The sequence below is a fragment of the Morchella importuna genome (assembly GCF_003444635.1).
Source record: "Morchella importuna strain M04M26 chromosome Unknown Morimp01GS017, whole genome shotgun sequence".
NCBI lineage: Eukaryota > Fungi > Ascomycota > Pezizomycetes > Pezizales > Morchellaceae > Morchella > Morchella importuna.
This window is the reverse complement of record NW_025763414.1, coordinates 543141-563486: the sequence shown is the minus strand read 5'-3', so window position 1 is coordinate 563486 and position 20346 is coordinate 543141. Positions and strand designations below refer to the sequence as shown.

The 20346-nt window shown below is 47.1% G+C and overlaps 6 protein-coding genes across 6 annotated transcripts; 4 read left to right on the top strand and 2 right to left on the bottom strand.

Annotated features, from left to right (window-relative positions):
- Positions 1–969: 969 nt before the first annotated feature.
- LAJ45_06050 (uncharacterized protein) lies at positions 970–4537 on the top strand (the record flags this gene model as incomplete). The annotated part of the gene is made up of 8 exons (XM_046115618.1): positions 970–1039; positions 1319–1461; positions 1527–1694; positions 1760–1930; positions 1986–2354; positions 2432–3384; positions 3435–4386; positions 4469–4537. The coding sequence occupies 8 exons, from the start codon at positions 970–972 to the stop codon at positions 4535–4537; spliced, it is 2895 nt and encodes a 964-aa protein (XP_045971202.1).
- Positions 4538–5896: 1359 nt separating this feature from the next.
- Positions 5897–7044, top strand: LAJ45_06049 (uncharacterized protein; the record flags this gene model as incomplete). Its single annotated transcript, XM_046115617.1, has 2 exons — positions 5897–6743; positions 6821–7044. The coding sequence occupies 2 exons, from the start codon at positions 5897–5899 to the stop codon at positions 7042–7044; spliced, it is 1071 nt and encodes a 356-aa protein (XP_045971201.1).
- A 719-nt stretch (positions 7045–7763) lies between these two features.
- On the top strand, positions 7764–9019 carry LAJ45_06048 (uncharacterized protein; the record flags this gene model as incomplete). The annotated part of the gene is made up of 6 exons (XM_046115616.1): positions 7764–7794; positions 7847–7929; positions 8002–8153; positions 8242–8321; positions 8415–8538; positions 8605–9019. The coding sequence occupies 6 exons, from the start codon at positions 7764–7766 to the stop codon at positions 9017–9019; spliced, it is 885 nt and encodes a 294-aa protein (XP_045971200.1).
- A 3859-nt stretch (positions 9020–12878) lies between these two features.
- On the bottom strand, positions 12879–13479 carry LAJ45_06047 (uncharacterized protein; the record flags this gene model as incomplete). Its single annotated transcript, XM_046115615.1, has 4 exons — positions 12879–12882; positions 13041–13232; positions 13284–13322; positions 13445–13479. The coding sequence occupies 4 exons, from the start codon at positions 13477–13479 to the stop codon at positions 12879–12881; spliced, it is 270 nt and encodes an 89-aa protein (XP_045971199.1).
- Positions 13480–14137: 658 nt separating this feature from the next.
- On the top strand, positions 14138–14975 carry LAJ45_06046 (uncharacterized protein; the record flags this gene model as incomplete). The annotated part of the gene is made up of 6 exons (XM_046115614.1): positions 14138–14167; positions 14294–14357; positions 14436–14569; positions 14632–14694; positions 14747–14756; positions 14818–14975. The coding sequence occupies 6 exons, from the start codon at positions 14138–14140 to the stop codon at positions 14973–14975; spliced, it is 459 nt and encodes a 152-aa protein (XP_045971198.1).
- A 978-nt stretch (positions 14976–15953) lies between these two features.
- Positions 15954–18921, bottom strand: LAJ45_06045 (uncharacterized protein; the record flags this gene model as incomplete). The annotated part of the gene is made up of 16 exons (XM_046115613.1): positions 15954–15989; positions 16076–16087; positions 16138–16333; positions 16436–16633; positions 16690–16868; positions 16920–17122; positions 17180–17297; positions 17352–17494; positions 17553–17688; positions 17746–17928; positions 17991–18114; positions 18169–18240; positions 18291–18400; positions 18458–18726; positions 18778–18849; positions 18897–18921. 16 exons carry the CDS (start codon positions 18919–18921, stop codon positions 15954–15956), a joined length of 2076 nt encoding a protein of 691 aa, XP_045971197.1.
- Between the last annotated feature and the right edge of the window lie 1425 nt (positions 18922–20346).

Genomic DNA, 20346 nt, shown 5'->3' with positions numbered 1-20346 from the left:
GGTTCAGCGAAACGGGAGATGGGAGGGAAAGCAGGGACCACTGAGGTGCAGAAACACCGTGCAGAGTTGGACTAGGGATGGCTCATGGGGTGTTGGGTAGCTCACTCGGGAGGGTGGTGTGTGAAGGGAGAAGATTTTCCCTATTTTCTTTTTTTCCTTCCGGCGTTCTTATTGTATTCACTTTCTCTTTTGGGCGAGTTGTTGATGTGAATGGGGGATGACGAACGGATGAATGAACAGTTAGATCAAAGACGGATGACTGGGAGAGATATGCTGTGGACGCCTGTAAAAAGTTACAGAATCATCTAAAGGAAACGGACAAAACAACAATTTCCAGAATCAATGGCAGAGTGCGCCTCCACCACCACCATCACCGCAGGCACGAGGACGGGAGCAGCACTTGGCAGGTGAGGTTGGACGTGGGCGTGGGGTCTGTCACTCGATGTCAATCGTCACTGGCTCTAGTTACAGCGATGATGATGTCTAGTGGGATTTTTGGGATTGTCGGGTTATGCCGGCTAAGTTGCCGTCCTGGCATGTGCTCCGCGTGCTTCGTTTTACGCTAAATTGAGTACTCGCCAGACAAAGAAGTGTATGTACCGTCACGTCCCAACCTGCCAAGCAGGCCAAGCAGGCCAGGCCTTTTTTTGAGCTCTGTAGCGGGGGATATCTTTCTTTTCTTCTGTTTGTGGACGGTTGTCTTAGTTGCATCATTGTTTTCCTTCATGTCGTCCCCACATTCTTCTTTTTTTCGAACTTAGGGGCAGCACCGATTTCATTTTCTCTAGCTCCCTAGGCAGTTTGAAAGACAATTCAATCCGGCACATCTAGCTCCTGGGTTGATCACTTATACCCCCACTATTGCTCTACACCCAACCCCCCACAACCAGGACCACTATCAATACTCCCGGCCACGATCACCATAAGCTACCCATATCCTGCACTGTACCATTGTCACCGCAACCAACCATGGCCTCAAACATTCAAACTATCTCCCAGCTTCTGGACACATCATTGATACCTCATCAGAGCAAAGAAGGTAAACCAGCAACTCCACATCAATGTTTTTGTGTTTATTTTTCCTGGGTTTCCGGTGCTTTCTGATTTTTCTACAGCGATGGGTAATAAGTCATCAGACGGAACGCCACCAAAACCCGCGTTTGCAGGCAAAATTGTGGCTAGGACGTCCGATGACTTATTACCTACCGCTGTACATCAATTTCCCCGCGCGATCCAAATTGTGGAGCATGTGTTTTCCTTTGGTCTAAATACGGCCCATAAAGTCACCAATAGTAACTGACTGTCGCTTTTCGAACAGCTGAGAAATCTCTGAGAGCCTCCGAGAATGCTCCAGGATTTCCATTGTTATTGCTGCAAATTGTGGCGTCCAACACGTTTGGCTTGAACACACGATTGGCTGCTGCTTTGTATTTCAAGAACTTGATAGGGAGGAACTGGACTGTGAGCTTTTCTACGGATGACACTATGAAATTGAATATCTCTACTAATAAAGTTTTTGTATGTAGGATGAGGAAGGGCGTTACAAAATGAACAACGATGATGTTGTCGCCGTCAAGCGGGAAATAATCGGGCTCATGATCACCTCCCCACCAGCGCTCCAGGTGCAGTTGGGAGAAGCGATCAGTATTATCGCTGAAAGTGACTTTTGGCGACGATGGGATACCTTGATCGATGTGCATACCTCCAGACATTCAAACTGTGTGTGGTTCGAGAATTAACATTCGGCGCTTGTTTTTAGGATCTTGTTTCTCGGCTCACCCCCGACAACCCGCAAGTCAACAACGGTGTTCTTCAAGTTGCACACGCAATCTTCAAACGCTGGAGGCCGCTATTCCGCTCTGACGACCTATTTGAAGAAATCAACCACGTTCTCGGAAAGTTCACAGATCCACTTCTCAAACTCTTCATAGTACGCTCACATATAAACTTATCAAACCGTACGAACGACTGACCTACGGATATAGTCCACGGATTCGCTCATCGAACAAAATGTCAACGATAAAGTAATCTTACAAGGCCTCTACCAAACTCTCAATCTCATTGTTAAGATCTCTTTCGATCTCAACTGCCAAGACTTGGCACCCGGTTTTGAGGAAAGTCTTCCTAACATCATGGGACTATTCCACAAGTACCTCACGTACTCGAACGATCTTCTTACGACTGATGATGATGACGAGGCTGGTCCACTTGAAAGGGTGAAAGCTGGTATTTGTGAATTGTTACAGTTGTTTACACACAAATATGAAGATGTGTTTGAAGAGATGCTTCAGAACTTTGTAAATTCAACTTGGGAGCTATTGACAAATCTTGGTTCCCAGCCAAAATACGATATCGTGAGTATAAACTCAGAACTTGATTCGAATCACGGGGGAATATGTGCTGATTGTAATAAATGAAAAAAAATGAACAGCTGGTTAGCAAAGCCTTGCAATTCTTGACGTCTGTTGCGGGATCAAGTAGGCATGCACAGAATTTCAGTCAAACGGAAGTTTTGGAGCAGGTTGTGGAAAAGATTATTCTTCCAAACATGGCCCTACGAACTTCAGACGAAGAGTTATTTGAAGACGACCCAATTGAATTTATTCGACGAGACCTCGAGGGCTCCGATAGCGATACTCGCCGAAGAGCAGCCACCGACTTTCTCCGGCAACTCCTTGAACAGTTTGACCAAAACGTTACTCAAGTTGTCTGGAAATACATTACCCACTATCTTCAAGATTATAACAAGAACCCCAAGGTGAACTGGAGGTCAAAAGATACAGCTCTGTACCTTTTCTCGTCCATCGCTGCCAAGGGTTCAACGGAGCGTAAGGGTGTTGTTCATACTAACCTTCTGGTTGATGTAGTCGATTTTTTCCAAAGCAATGTCGCAGCAGACCTTATTGCTCCATTTGACGATGTGGAGCCAATCCTCAAGGTTGACGCAATCAAGTACTTGTATACCTTCCGAAGCCAGTTGACCAAGGAACAACTGTCGGGTGCATTCCCACTTCTTGCAAAACATCTTGCCTCGCCTAACTATGTTGTTTACACATACACTGCTATCACCGTGGAGAGGCTGCTTGCGATGACTGCAGATGGGCAGCCGGTGTTCCACCCTGAGGATCTGAAGCCTTATTCCAACGATCTTTTGCAGCACCTTTTTAGACTGATAGAAGCCGGGGTTACCCCTGAGAAGATTCAGGAGAACGAGTTCTTGATGCGTTGCGTGATGAGATGTTTAATTGTAGCAAAGGATTCGACGGGTCCTCTTGTAGGGTTTGTCTTGGGCGAGTTGATCAAGATTACTGGAGAGATTGCAAAGAACCCCAGTAATCCGAGATTTATCCATTACCACTTTGAGAGTCTGGGTGCCATCATTAGGTATGGTTCGATGTTCAGTGTTTTGAAGGGTTCTTTCTGACAGCGCTTAGGTTCGTGGCCCCTCATCATCCAGAAGGCCTTGAAACCGCCCTTCATGATCCGTTTATGAGTATTCTTGGCCTATACATCACCGAGTTCATTCCCTACGTCTTCCAGCTCCTCTCCCTCCTTCTTGAAAGCCACCCTTCGGCACCAATCCCCCAACGGTACAAGGATCTCGTCCCTCATCTCCTTGCTCCAGCTCTCTGCGAGTCGCGCGGAAATGTACCGGCTCTTGTCCGTCTTCTCCAAGCCATCATGGCGCGGGGCGCGGATCACTTTGTCCAAAACAACCAGATCTCCCCGATTCTGGGAATATTCCAGAAACTTGTTTCATCCAAATTGACTGAAATCCACGCATTCGAGCTGCTCGAAGCTTGCTTCATTTACTTCCCCGTCAAGTCTCTAGAGCCCTTCCTGAAGGATATTTTCATTATTCTGCTCACGCGTCTCAACGGCTCAAAAACCGAAGCTCTTTCCCAGAAGTTTGTAAGACTATTCTACTTCCTGGCCTCTCGCGATGCAGAAGGTTGCGGACCCGACTTTGTCGTGAAGGCAATTGATACCGTGCAGGACGGAATCTTTGGACAACTATACCAAGCCGTCGTTCTCCCGGATACCCAGAAGCTCCAGAGGCCCGTGGACCGAAAGATCGCTGTTGTCGGATTGACCAAGTTTGTGGCGTTTAGCAGTGAGCTTGAAAACCGTTACCACAAGACTTGGCCTAGCACTGTCATGGCGCTGTTGAAACTGCTTGAGATGCCGCCTTTGCCTGTACAGGAGGGTGACAATGCGGCGGAGCTTGTGGACGCAGACATTGACGATTTGAACTTTGGAAGCACCTACACTAGACTAAACACTTGTAAGACGAGGGTTGTAGATATGTTCCCGCAGGTGACAGGTGACCTGAAAAGATGGTGTGGAGCGAGGATCAGAGAGGGGAGCGCAGCTAAGGGTGGGAAGGTATGTTTCTCGTCTTTTTTTCTTCTTTTTTTCGCTCCCTACTAGTTTTGCAAGATACTGATGTCTCGGTGTGCTGTTTCAGGTTGAGGAATGGATCAAGGCCGAATTGCCAGAGGAAGCCAAAAACATGTTGCGGAGCTATATGCAATAGATTTAAAACAAGGTGTAGGTCGTTATTAAGCACGGCAATGTCAGGTTGATATCAGAACGAGGCAAATGTTTTATAGAATGAACTAAAAATTAAAGCCTGTTTGCATTCTTTCATATGAATATGGGTCTTCTTCCTATGCATACATGTATAGATACCCCAGCGATGCATGTATGTTGTTATGAATGATATTATGCCGATTTCAGGTGCTTTGAGTGCTTCGGTAGTAATCAGTAATCAAAAAAAAAAAAAAAAAAAAAAACCTTCACTTAATACCGATGTGAGTGAGAGGCGTAAACCTGTATCGATGTTAACAATTTCATTATTAAGCGGTTTATTATGGAGTTTAGACATTATTCCAAACTACGTATCTGTATTTTTGTATTATAAATAGTCCGGCCTCTAAGCCGTAACTACATGTAAAGTTCTAGGCCATAAATCATGGGAAGGCGCGGCGTAGCAACCTCCCGGGCCACCACAACTACCCACCCAGCAACCACAATTGATCCTTTGGAGAGCTGGTTTTTTGTACAGTTGTTAAATAGTAGCTAAATAAAAATAATTTGGCATTTAATATCTTGTGTACTAACCCCTTGCCTTTATAACAGCTCTATTCTCCTAGGCATGCTCTCAACTAGCTACCAAAGAAATCATCAGGTAACAGTTCCCAGCAATGAATTAGACCTTCCTCCACGAGGGGCTTTAATACTTAAGGTGATCCAGTACCATATGCCAAATGGGGGTACTGTTGATGGTAAAGCTTCTTGAGGTGTACCCAAACATGTTCAATGGGATGGAATAGGCAAGCCAGTCCTCCAGAACATCTACCCTATTCCCCTCCAACCAGAGTTGTAAGACTCCGGTTTTTTGCCACAGCAGGGAGGCTGGTCATTCCCTCCTAGCTGTCTGGCGGGGTACATGGTCTCTGGGCGCCATCGGTGGTGGTGAAAGATTTTGTGTTCAGGCGTTGCGACCTCGCGCCTTCCCATGACTTATGGCATGGCGCTGTACATATAAGGAGAGCTTTCGATCTCTCTTCCTGTTTCCACTCATCTATTCATACAATACATTCGGTTCTTTCCTTTGCTTCACAAAGATCATCTCTGAAAACACTACTGACACCATAATGTCATTATATAGTGATGATTCATAGTGACAACCACATGCTTTATCCTAGCCTCGGAAGCCATTTCACCTCCGAGCTGTGACCGAGTGATATCCCATGCCTGGGCGATCCTAAAAGCTTGGCTCCAGCGTCTCGCACAAAGCGCCCGACCCCCCACAGTACCGCACACCGCTCGACCCCCCACAGTACCGCACACCGCACCGCACCGCACCACGCCCACCACGCACAACACCGCAATGCCGCTCTCGCCCTTCCGCCTCCCCTTCCTCTACCCGGCCCTCCGCCTCTCCCGCCCCGCCGCCACAACCCTCCGCCGCTACCGCCACGGCACCGCCGTCGAGCCCACCCCCACCCCCATCCCCACCCCCACCCCCGCCGACGACTCCACCGCCGCCCAAAAAGACGACACACAAGCTCCTAACCCGCCCACCACAACCATCACCTCCTCCCCCAACACCACTGCACCCGCCTCCTCTTCCTTCTCCCCAACGCCCGATAATGCAGCCCCAGCATCACCACCATCACCCGCCCCCAGCACCACAACCACAACCACCACTCTGGCCCCGGGCGAATGGACGCACCACTTCGACACCTACAGCCTCGCTGCATCCCTCACCCGCGCCGGCTTCCGCCCCGCCCAGAGCGTCACAATCATGAAATCCATCCGCAGCCTCCTGTCCACCAACCTCGAGCTCGCGCGCGCAAACCTCGTCTCCAAGAGCAACGTCGAGAACGAGTCGTACCTCTTCCATGCCGCGTGCGCCGAGCTGCGCAACGAGATTGTGCAGACGCGCAAGACGCAGATTGATGCGCTGCGCGCGGAGGGGGCCGCTATCCAGGGGAGCTATGATTTGCTGAATCAGAGGTTCTTGGAGGATGTCATGGGGCTGAAGGATGAGCTGAATGGGCTGTTTGGGGATAGGAAGATGGTGACGAGGGCGGAGCAGAGGGCGATGGAGAATAGGATTCAGGAGCTGAATTATAAGATTATGGTGCTGTTTAGTTCGGAGGTGAGGAGTGAGATTGAGAAGTTGAGGTGGACGACGACGAGGAGGGGGTTGATTGCCATTGCGGCGTTGGCGGGTATGTGCTCTCTTCTTCTTTTGGTGTTTTTATTATACATGCAGTCTCTTTGGGGGGTGGGTGCTGACGCTGAACAGCTTTCGTCGTCACGTCAATCCGCATGAGCAACGACGGCGGCAAGAAGGACAAGAAGAAGAGCAGCAGTAGCACCAGCACTGGCGGCGAGAAGCACACGGACAAGGGCGACACCCACGACTTTGATAGCAGGTTGGTCCCGGCGGACGTGCTGGCCGAGAGTCTTGCGAACCCTGGCCCAGGCACGCGGTCTTCATCGGGGGCTAGCTTTGTCTCGTTGGGTTAAGTTATATGCGGGGGAGAGCAGGCAGGCATGATGGCTGACTAGCTAGTGGTGGTGTTTTTTATTTTTTATTTTTTTCTTTCCTTGTGTTTGGTTTTCTTTGCGTTTTAGATGATACTCTACTTACCTATTTGTGTAAATTCTCTTGCTGTGGCTTGTTGGTTTGGCCTTGGTTTGGCCGGTTGGGTAGAGGGCCTAGCGTAATAATAGTCTGGGCTAGATTTATTAGAACTAGCTGAAGGGAGGGGGGGGGGGGGCTTAGAGGGTAAGGAGAACTGGAATAACTACAGTTCCAGAGTAGAGTGATGATATACGGTGTGTGCGTACCAGACAGTAACTACAGTACCTCCCTCCCTCACTCAAATCCGATGGACGGTCAATGATCACGATTCCCACCCACTCCCGACATTCCCAGTGCCAATGATCACACACCACTTTCCTAGCCATCTAAACAAAACAAAAACTAAATACCTGTCAATGATCAAACCCCCCACTTTACTCTAGACCCCATATACACACACGCCACAGGCTTTGAGCCACAGAGACCGTGCCACAGTGGCGCACGTGCCTGACAAAGTCGACGCCCAGCGGATCTGCGTGAGCCTCGGCTGCTCGTGCGGATAACACAACGGTAACCAACAGGGGCCAATTAAGGAAGAGAGCTTTCCCCGGATTTGTGATTACACTTTGCTGGGCCGAGGTGCCGGGGGGCGTGGGGGAGAATGGAGTCTATATATCTCTCTGTCCGTGTCTGTACATTACCCCAGATACCCCGTGCTCTGCTCTCTACCTACAACATATCTAGCTAGGCGTCATCTATCAACCACCCCACACCTCACCACACCTCACCGTACAATGTCAGACCCAATCCTCCTCGAGGTCAAGAAAGTGCCTTCTCCTCTCCTCTGCACACTCCAGCACCCCCGAGACAGCTAGCTAACAAGTATCTACCCCCCGCAGAATGTCGCGCTCATAACCCTCAACCAGCCCACGAAGCTCAACGCCCTCTCGGGCCCCCTCTACTACGAGCTCGCCCAGCTCATGCGCAAAGTCGCTGACATGCCCGACGTTACGGTGACGGTGCTGACGGGGACGGGGCGATACTTTTCTGCGTATGTCCTCCTCCTCCTCCTCTTCTTCTGCGCTGCGGTTGGTTGGTTGGGGTTGGTGCTGGGGGGCTAATTGGTGCGGTGCATGTAGCGGTGCCGATGTCGCGGTGAATGTGATGGATGGAACGCCGGAGGAGAGCGAGGACGAGCGGAAGTACTTTCTGCGACGCTGTAGGGCTATTTCCCGCACCCTTACCCCCCCCCCCCCCATCTGGGGTGTTCTGGATAGGGTGTGTTTGCTAACTAGCTGGGTGGATGGAATAGTCGCGGCGAATAACTTGGAGGTTGCAAAGGCCTTCTACGAGCACCCAAAGATCCTCGTCGGCGCACTCAACGGCCCCGCCGTCGGTCTCTCTGCTGCCCTTCTGGGCGCTTGCGACTTCATCTAGTACCCCTCCCCCACTCCCCCCTTCTTCTCCTCCACCATAACATACTAACCCCCCCCCCCTTCCAGCGCCACAGAAAGCACCTTCATCCTCACGCCCTTCACCTCCCTCGGCCTCGTCGCCGAAGGCATCGCCTCAACCATGTTCGTACGCCGCCTCGGCTTCGCCAAAGCCAGCGAGGCGCTCCTGCTGTCGAAGCGCATCAGCGCGGCCGAGCTCGTGGCCTGCGGCTTCATCAACAAGCTCTTCCCCGCCGAGGGCTTCCGCGAGCGCGTGCTCGAGTTTGTGGACGACGTGATGGGCGCACACCTCAACCACGGCAGCATGCTGGGCGTCAAGGCGCTCATGCGGGAGCCGTGGAGGGACGAGATTGAGAAGGCGGGCGTCAGGGAGGCGTTTGCGGGGCTGGAGAGGTTTGTGCAGGGCGCGCCGCAGAAGGAGTTTGCGAGGTTGGCGAGTGGGGAGAAGAGACATAAGTTGTAGATGGGATTGGGGTTGGCGGGGGTTGGAGAGGTTGGGAAGACGGAGGGGAATGGGGAAGCGAGTGCCCGGATATCTTACGTCGAGTGATCTCGTGTGTTCAAGGAATAGAATAAATCGAGTGATACCTCATGACCCGAATCACAAAAAAAAGTACTGCTATATAGCTATCTTGAAGCCTTAGAATTGAACTCCAAACCCCAGTCCACTACATCCCTGCGGGTAAGTAACCATGATAAATATACAACCTTTCCTCAAACACGTTTTCTTACGTGCAGGGACCCCCACATGGCGCCAATCAGGCAATATCAGAGCATCCCGGTGCCATTAAAAAGATGTTATCTAGTGAATGGAGTACCCGAGTGTATGTGTCGTTGTATCTAGGGCCGCTGGCTAGCGAGTCGAGCTATAGCTAGCGGTGCGACTTTGTAATTTATATCTCTGGATCTCTGCATAATTGACGGCCGGGCGTATTGCGGGTGTTTCTGGGGGGTGGGAGGGACGTGGTATAAGTACCTTCGTATCTGAGAGTGGTAATGATGTGTTCTGTGGCTTCTTGTAGTTAGAGTAAGTTACGTGCTGGGACGGATGCCTCTGTAGAGGCGTAGGTAGTGTGGTCTGCGGGGGCGAGTGTTCATGTATTCTTGCCTCTGAGGCGTGTCGTCCATGATATACAAGGACAGTGGTTTAAAGGAATAAGGGGGCCTCGAGGGGCTATCTTTCTCGGATTCTAAGCTACATTCAGCGTTGATATTGTATGAGCAGAAATCCGTATTTATAGGAGGTTGTTCGACAGAAGTACATGTATCTTTGGTAATAATTCTATTAGGTGGCTCGGAAGAAACCATTGATTACAGCTTGCGGTAAGATTATTGTAGAAATATGGGAGGAGTCCTATTGGCTTGTCCAGCTACAGAAACCCTGTTTTTAGACCCCTGTTTCTACAATAATTTTACCTCTCGCTGTACATGCAGACTTTCGTATGGCAATGGAAGAAACCTCTTTAAATACTCTACTAACTTCTCTTGACGTCATATTGTTATCATGACATCCTGAACCTCGGCTGTACACATATTATGTAACTGTAACCACATGTTTTAACGTCTCCGTACACATCACCCATCCAACCGGCGTATGTATATTACTGGAAGAACTGTTGGGTAAGCATGTACAGCCACTCAGCAAAAGTGTTCGTGATATGGTTTTAATGTCAGTGCGCAGTATGGCGCACCCGTAATACTGATGTTATTAAAGTTGAGACCCAAAACAACGAAAAATATATAATATAGTTCGTGACTATATATATATATAAAAAGAAGATAGGTCATTGACCTTATTTTTCATTAATTTGGGCGCCATTGGTAACTGAGAAAGTCTTCGACTCTTGGGGGGTTTTTGGTGATCCGCCACGGTTACATATGGAAAAATGTCTCACTCCGGGGTCGAGGTCACGGGCGCTTTTGCAGAGTGGCCGTATATTGTAGTTGATTCCTGAAAATATAGCTGTACAGGCTATTTGACTGTAAAAAGAAACCCGTACTTAGGTTGTACATCAATCAATCAATCAATTACGTACTTGTATGTGTATGTGGGGTTGTTGAGTAATCATGAAGTATCACTCGGTACACATTGGCGGGTCTCGGGGCATAACCACTCCCGCTCTCCCACACCTCCGCAATATTGGAAACGATATCTCGTTACCTATCTTCTACTTTTGGTGTGTTGGAAATTACACAGGTATAAAAATAATCAGCAACCACCACCACCACCAAATGCATATGAGTTTTTGGGACGATCCAAATTACCTAAAAGATTGGTCTTTATTAATTTAGGAAATCCCCAGCTCCCTGGTAAAAAAATCGTCCTCAGAAAAAAGCAAACAAAAGAAAACTACTTACAAATACAAACAGACTGCCTACCTATGAAAAAACCCTAACCCACCAAAAATCACTCCAATTGTAGTTTCGCCGGCCCCCACCTCAAAAATGGTAACGGGGAAACCGGTGATAGAGCCATGTTCGCAGTTCAAAATGATTTTGAGTCGGGAGAATAAAAGGGCTCGGGGAAAGATGGGGGGCGTGCTGCTGAGGGGTAGCAGCACTGTGGGGCTTTAAAGATCAGGTGAGGTGGAAAGTGCATATCTTATAGCGATAAGAACATGCAAAGCGGGGATGCCTTTAGTTATTACACTATGAGGAGGAGCCAGTGTAGCCGACTCTTATTATTATAATACTGTATATAGTAATACTATCGTTATAAGGGTAGTAATCAGTAGTCTCAAATGTTGTTTTACCTACCCCTCTTTACTTCTTATAGGTATGGTAATACTAGAGCGCTGCTGGTGGAAAAAGGAAATAAAAATAGTTCCGGGAAAGTCACAAAAAGGTCAAGACTTTCGCAGTTAATTGTAATCACAGGTAGGCTATATGGGAAAATTGAGATCAGACTTCTAAAATAACGGATAGTCTTTGCGAAATGGCCCTATATTCATTTTTCAGTCTTCGAGGCGTGTTCCGGCACTGTTCATAGTACTGGTGCCCTTGAATTAGAGGCCATGACTCAACCGATACGAGGCCGAGTAGTTTCGAGTGATATTTCATGACGGAAATTCGCGGCAAGACTTTTACGGAGCACGCCCAAAATATTATAGGTTCAGGAACCGTCGCTATCTTGTTGTTTATACTGACTATCTAGAGGATTGTTCGCAGTATAGTGACAACCTAATACTCCGAGAAGGGGTGTCAAGGTCAACTATCAGAGATGGTCTTTTACCTGCATGCTCCCTATATGCACCGTTTTGGGCAGGTACAAGGTCCAAAATATTGCATTCCAAATTATAGACTCTTTTGAACAGTGACAATGCAAACCATCCTTATGACGCGAGAAGACATGATCTATCACTATCATAGTTGACAGGTTTAATAACCATATGTCGATAGACTTAGTCCTGCGGGTAAAGAATATGTGTCAAGTTGGTACGTAACCTTCCATCATGATACAACGAGAACTTTATTGAATTTTAGCGTAATGACTCATAGCCCACAGGTGAGAGTTTTTGTTTTTCAAGCCGTTCTTTTTTTCAAAGATCAATTGACCAAGGCTTGGTACGAAATTGTTGTCATATTATGAGGTCGAATAATATGGCTGGGTTAGGGCTATGACGCATCAATTGGCGGAGTATTAGCACAAATGCACGTTAAACTTAGTACACCTACCAAACAGTTGCACATACTGTTTTCAACTCGAAGTATCGGCTATAACGTTTTCGACCCAGTACTGTGTCAGACCTAGAAGTGTGTCGCATGGCAACGGCACCAAAACCAGACACAAAGCCCCCAAAAAGAAAGAAGACCCCATAACACCATAATAGAGGATAATCCATCTGGAAACCATCCTAATCCGTGTGCTTTTAAATGGAATTCATTTGTTAAAAATCTGGCAGTAAATATCTCAAGAGATGGTGGAGATAGCTTTGGCAACAGAAATCCCCATACAAATTTGTATGGGATTGACACTCTTCTATGTCTGACACAGAACCCGGTCTAAAACGTTACATGCAAGATCAGGATTACTGCTAATACACTTCTGAAACTGGTCAATAGCCTTCAACCAATCATTAAAGAGACAATCACTGCCTGGAGATAGCCAATTTATCGAGTTTTGCAGATGTACTTTGTATTGCACTCTGAGCGGGAAGCTGTCCGGAAAATCCCCACGCGTGCTCGTACTCAGCCGCCCGTTAAGTACATACTCGATGCTGGTGGTGGTTGCATTAATTCCAGTCTCCACAAGGTGTGGATTACAGGGAGATATCAAATCTCAGATGCCCTATAAGCACATAGTCACGTAACAGGTGGTGCTTCTAACTATGTGCTCATGCGAGATTGAGATAAGCGTGATATAAGTATACTGGATATCACCTGACTGATGGCTAGGTTTTGTGGTTTTCGAGCCTCGCTATAGAAGCTCATGGTGAAGATTTAAGTGCCGCCTTTCGGGAAAAATTACTTTATGGGGTATATACCAGCATTTTTTATGTTTTTCTGAATCCGTAAACCGCCTTGCAACAAGCCCATAACTTAATGCCTCGCAGGCTGTCGTGTGTACTCTGATAAAAATCAAGTCAGACATCCGTGCAGATGCGAAGCGGATGTACGCCACCTCATCAGGTGTTTGTCGACGTCCTGAAGGATGAAGTCGGCTCTTTGACTGGTTCCTGCATGATTTAGTAACAGCCGTGGAGCTTTCTACCTCGAGATATGCTTACTGTATCTCCCAGAGGCCAGTATTTAGCCAAAGGATCGCCCTTCAACTGCGGTGCTAAATAGTACGGATACAATCCCCGCAATATATCAGCTTTAACATACGTCGCTGTTGCATGTGGTGGAGGCTGAGCTTCAGATCCTCGAGCCTACTGTCATGTCGCACCGCAGAGAGTACAAGCAGAGTGATGACGAATGCATTGTCTCACCTGTTGTGGGGTTATTACCAAGGCTAAAGCTCGAGTTACTGTACTTTGAAGGCGATCACTTCGGTGAAGGTGAGCGCATGAGTGCAGAGTAAAGTACAATGTACGTACGGAGTACTGATAATGACTAGCGATAACGAACGCGGTTTGGTTGGCCAGTGTTGGTGGGGTGAGGGGTTGGGATGCTGAAGATCATGATCAATGACTCGGTTCCAATATCATCTTTACTAGCTGTCTCAAGCCCCCCCCCCCCCCCCAAATAACGTCGCCTTGTGCACGCTTCGTTTGCTGTTGTTTTGTCTTAGACTTAGTGAACTTTAAGTTCTGAGGAAAATTGCACTTTGAAAACGTGATATGTTCCACAATGCAGCCAGGCCAAAGCTGAAACACGCGCAGCGCCTTGTGGCCGTGCCGGACGCTGAATTTATTCAAGCGGGGAAGTCGATTTGCCCAGACAATCGCCCTTGCGTCTCAAGGCGTTCTCAAAGTTTATCCGTTCATTATCGCCTCAAGCAATTGAATTCTACGCATAGCACGGGCCGCACACGATGAATCGGCGTGCCATACCGCAATAGAGTAATTTGATGTAACAACCGGCCGGCAAGTAACACCAAGAAGGAGAAGTGTAAAGTTTGAGCAGCACCCGCCCATCAATGTTGTGCCAGGTGATACGAATGCACTGTGTAAGTCGAAACACACTAACACCTGGGAATGTTCGGATGCACGTCGAAGGTTACGGTTACATTGCGCTACGACATGAGCAGAGTAATAAGAAAATGATTTGTCCGTCGTGATACATTCCACCATAGCTGACAGTTGCTTCGGAACTGACTACGTTACCCTACCTGCGGGAACGGCTACCGAAACAGCAAGGTAAGCTCCGAATTCCGGGCCACCCAGAAAAAAGGTTCCGGGCCTGAAGCTTTCTTTTATTAACCTCCTTTTGTCTAGCAATCACTCGACAACAACCAGAAACCTCTCACTCACTCTCCACCCCAGTCGATATCCCTATCTCCTATCTCGCCTCACGTTCGCTTGTTTGTTGGTTACCTCTAGCTAGACAGAATTCCTTTTTTGCAGCTGTTGTTCGTTCGGAGACTCACCCCCTTTTCGCACTTTGCTTGAACTCAGGCTCAGAGAGCTCCAGAGATTAATTCCACACAATTTCTATAATGGCCTCATCACTCATCAAGCTTCTCCAGCGCAAGCGGTACCAGTATGAGGTTACATTCTCGCTGTACATGCTGACGCCCACAGAGAAGATCATATTTAGTACGTGTTATTCCCCCATTGCCAAACCCCCTTATCGCTGTGCTAACAAACTGCCTTGTAGACTCGTTCCTCTTTATCTTCCTCTCGATGCTTATCCTCGCTGCATCACTATACCTTCCTCATCACGTCCACACCATCGCCTCGAGGGCTTGGTTCTACTATGCCGGTGACGAGGATATGCTCGCTACACAACAAGGAACAGCCCATTCAGAGCTATGACGGGTGAATAAAGTGTGTGAAAGGCGTTATGTTTTCAAGACGTGGGGGCCCGAGGAGAATCGAATGTGACATATATATGTGGAGCGGGTTTAATGGGTTAAATTTTTTTTCGTTTGGATTTAATGCGGGCTATATAGATTAATGGATGGATGGGACTTATGTGACGGGGGGATCTACCTATTATACACTACCTTACTTCAAAATATGCTTATATTTATTACTATTCGTTCCTCCGGGTTTATTTATAGGATGTGCAGTGTTGATATCGGGATGGATACATGTGAATTATGGAGTTGTGCTACGTGAACTTTTCTTGTGTTTCCTTTTTTCTTTTTTCCCTGTTCCATCATGTTCTTTCGATTGAGTCGGTAATTGCGGTTCATGGTAATACTTGCCCTTATGGCATGACCGAGACCCCCGAGAGGATCACAGCCATCGAGATACATTTTACCGATTCCTACATATGCTCCACGGCTGGATCGACGACCCGTGGTTGGAATTATAAGCGAATCTGGGCGAGCAAATGAGGCTCATTGTAATGTGTATTCGGCTCGTCAAGGAGCCAGTGATCCTCAGAAAAACATGGCGTTTTTTTTTCTTTCTTTTAGTGAAACCTTGTGACATGTCGGCAGCACCGAAGCATACCTAAGGCCAAGGAAAGGAATGTATCCATAGGGCAAGACAAGGGAAGAATTGTGTCACAACAGCTCTTAGCGGGTGCATATTTGTGCAACAGAACGAATGAATCGGGTTTGGCTATACCACGCCCACAGGAAAGTACCTACTCTAACTACAGGTAGATACATAACTTCAGCTGTAGTTGGGAGTACCTGCTGTGCCTTAAAACTACCAAAATTTGTACTTCTATGTACCCTCCCCCACTCTTAAACCGCATTGTCGTACAAAACGCATAGTATGTAGACATTATCATATCGGGAATAGTCAATAGTTAGATATGAGACATTGTTGGGCCACTACCTAGCTGCTGAGGATTGTATCAAGGATATCATCGTGCTATGCATGAAGTTTGATATCCCGATCAGACCCCCTCTACCTAAACTATTTAGGACTGCAACTCGGAAATCTGGCCAACTTATTACCAAACCACCGTTCTATAAAGAAATCAGCATTTAATACAATAAACAGGGTAGTCATATATTACCGAAGCTAGTAAAGCCAGTGACTTCTGTGTTACAGGCCCTGAATGGCGAGCCTTGATATTTGGTTGTGCATTTTCCATTCCGCGTAAACATTCTGCAGAAAGCTGTGCCAACACTGCAGAATGCGAAAGCGAAAAAAGTGTCATGAGGGACTCTTCACGTGAGTCCGCAGCTTTGTTGAGTAACGATATAACATTCCTATGTTTCGAATTAGTTTCATCCTGTAACGTCCACGTGAGTGCAGAAATATTCTTAATTTTTTCTCCGAAAAGAAAGTGCAGTATAGTGGGAGCTTCTTACTCGGGAAGGGTGCATCCATGTGCATTTTGATCCTGTTTTGATTCTGGTCCGCCTGCTTTGAACGCACGATTCCTCCATACAAGATTGCAGATATCCATTAAGAATCCGTTAAAGTGATTCACATATTCTCGGGGGTATTCTTCTGGCCCAGAATCCGACGAGGATTTTTTGAGAGTAAGCTCGAATGCACGTTTGTATCTACACGAACATGTTAACAGACGTTCTCTGAGATCATTGGTGTGGGGTATACAGACTTTGAAAGGATGCCAGCTATCCTGGAGAGCATCATAACGTCTCCGGCAAATAAAAAGATGTAAACCAATTGGTCTGGCGGCAATGAAATACGAAACAACCCATTCTGCCAGGGCAGCGAGGATGCACATTCGTAAAAGCAGAGTATCGCATTAGGTATGAAAGAGGACCCAGGGAAAGCCTATGTTTCGTATTAGCATATTATGCATTCCTCTGAGCAATCAAAACTCACCACTTGTCCTGCCAAACATATCTGACTAACATGGGCCATGTACTTGCGTAGGGCTAGCCCCTCTACCTCAAGCATCTCGCTATTTCTATAAGTAACCCTCCATTGGTGAAGAAGTTCAGTGTAAAAATTAATCAAGGAAGAAGTTGAGGAATCTGTAGTGTTCAATCTTAGATCGACGGGCTCAAAAAATTTATCATATAATTCTATAAAAGGTTAGCCCAATAAGCATAAGCGGTTCGAATATCTTTTTTAATGTATACCTTCAAACCCGCGAAGGGACAGAAGACTCAGTAGTCCCAAAATATATTCTTTGTGACTCTTCCCATCCCAGGACTGAAGATATTGATACAAAAACCCCTCGACCGCTGGCAACAATTTCTAAATGGTGAATGCATTAGTTTAGATTCATTATTGGTTTCTTCGGAAATTTACCTTTGTGGAATGTGTATATTCTAGAATTTTTGATAGGAGTTTTGCTGTTCGATCGGCGCTTCCAGGAGTAGGTGTCTGAGATGATCGAAGCTCGTCTGATAAACATGCTGCTAGCCAGTTGTTGATTCGTGAGGTTGCCGCATCTGTTTGAGTCAGGTTTATCTGTGCCTTTCTGATTTCGATACATCGGGCATTATTTACCTGAAGGCTTTAATTGTAGCAGCTTTCGGAGAAGTGGGTCTTCTAAAGCCGCTACCAACTGATTCGGAAGCTCTAGTTTATCCAACTTATTCACAAAGTCATCTACATTTTCCACTTCTTCGAGAGTAACTGAAGCCTTTGCAGCAAATCAGTAAATGCTGTTTTAAAAGTCACTGGAACCTAGAACACTCACCTCGGTGGCGTGAAATGTATGCACTTCCGGAAGTGCCAAATGATTAGTTTTTTGCCGTTTTGTGCCTTGTCCGCCTACTTTCCTAACTATCCTAAAGGAAGAAGCCTCCGAAGGGCCAGAATAATCTGCTGCGCTTGACTCTTGTATCAAAAGTAGCTTTTGCATCCATTCAGGATTCGGATGCTGGAGACCCGATTAGGAATGTTACACAACCGCGTGATCGAGCTGAACTTCACGTGACTCACTGAAAACAACCCAACCTTCGTGGGGGCGATGTCGCCCACAATCACATCCGGGTAATAATCTTTGAATACCTGGAGGAGACCATTTAGAGGCTGTTCATTCCCCAGGTTCCGCTTAAATTCCAGCCTGTTATGGTGTAAACGATAGCCTAAACGACGAACAAAGGATACATGTACTTACAATGCTTGGATACGGAAAGGCTTCACGTGCTTTCTTCTTGTCAAGAGAGAAAGAAGATGACACAAATGACTCCTGAAATTATGTTAGAATTGATTTTGATTGGTGACATCTGAGTTGAGTACCTCAAGGTGATCATGTCCAATAAGTTGAAGAGAACTCCATACAGCTGTGAAAGCGCAGTATAGCTTTCCAGTATGTCATATACCATAACCAACCAACGGAGCAACAGTGCCTTGAATAGTCAGCCTCTTGTTCAAGACCTCCACTATCAGTCATTGATAAGTTGTACCTGCGTTGCTAGAGATGGTTTGCTTTGTCCTTGACCGAAGCACCCAACTATCTTGATCACAACATCCTCTGATACCTTCCTCTGTGGAAAGAGAACTTTAACGATATTGCTAATGGCTGATTGGTCAAGGTAGCAGGGCGTTTTAGTCAATATGCCAATAAGGTTCTCCAATGCATCATCGGCTAAGCCACGTACTGACGCGTGCTGAGAGAGCTTTTCAATCGCGTCCGTGATATCACTTTTGGAAAGAGAGTTGCGAGTTGAGGCAGCTGTATTGAATCAACAATTTGATCTGATTCTAAATAGAACATCCCACAAACCTTCTCGCAGTTGATTGACCAACTCCTCTATATCGTTCTCGTAAATTAAACCGCCACCGAATTCTAGAATAACTTGAATGATCAGCTGGTGGCATTTCGGTCAATTGGAGGACGCGTACCGTGGCTTGTAGCTGCTGAAGGCATTGGTAAATCCTTGTGGGTTAGTCGATACCCACTCCTAGAAACGGGGACTACGGGTCTGGAGATCTAGCGGGGTAGCCACCAGCGGGGAAGTCGGACAACAGAATTTGAGATGTGTCGTTGGTGTCAGTTGTTTTTGACGCGATGCTCGTCTAGATATGATTTCCCGCTTGAAGTTAGACAGCTTTACCGCCTTGTAACCCCAGCTCCGCGTTTTTGGCTGTCTCGCACCGATTTAACAGTCACTGTCGACATCTGAAACACAACTGACTCGCCGCCAGATGTAACCGCGATTCACTGGTACCACATTATCCCCTGCATCACGACTACGAGGTTTTATAATGCCTGTTCTTCATTCAGTGTTACATTGGTTTGCATCCATGAAACGATTCACTATGTCCCTATGCTCTCCAAGACTAAAGTGGTGATGTTGGAATCTGGGAATCACATTATATTAACGTAAGGGATAGGAATACTGCAGGCCCAAACAACCCCTTCTATCCCGTTACTACGATGAAATCGAATCCAAGGAATTTCCCCTGCAGAAAGTTCCCAAGATCCAAACGGAGAAATCGTTCAACATGGCAATTTCCGCAATTGTGCGCACAACCAGGCGATTATGTTTGCAGCTACACTCACTCACGGGGTGAAGGCGGATCCTGTCTGACGGCGGTCAGGGATTTGAGGCCAATAACAGAGTTAGGATATGGACGCCAAGGGCAAGTTACTGCAAACAGAACCATCAGACAGGACCCGCCGTCAGTAGGTGAGCAACTGTAGTTAGTAGTACTCATAACGACAATTAGAACGTTACACGGCATATTTTGTGCTGGGTTGTAGACCCAGGATAACCGTTCATGCGGCTTTTATCATATATCACAACATGCTCAGCTTCAACGTACATACGTAGATACCTGGAAGTCTGCCCCAGTACCTGTGGTGTGAGGTTGGTGCATCACAGTGGACCTTTAAACCCAATTTCAACAAAAGCCTTGTATCTTGCGTTGGGTTTCCGCCCAAGTCATCGGACAAATGTCTGCTCTCGTGACACCGCCCGCTTGAATTGCCTCGTTCTAGAGAACTTTTACTCCTAGTAACGTTGCCACAAGACATCTCTTGGAACTTTCGGGTGGGACGAAATACGAGAAAGAAAAGGATTGGTAAAGTGTTGTACAGATGTCAAGGTCTCCGCTCTTTATTCGTGTTTACCTTTTTTTTTTTTTTTTTTTTTACAAAGGATGAGGTAAGCCCTAGGCCTAGTACCACTTTAACTGGCACCAATGTCAGCAGAGTACATGTATCTACGGTACTGTACCTAGAGTACTATCCATGGCAAGTATTCGACAAGTTCCAGAGTTCCGGGACCGATAAAACCTGTACGTGTTTAGGAGGAGAAGGTCTGTCTACAACGGCGATCGACGTCCATAT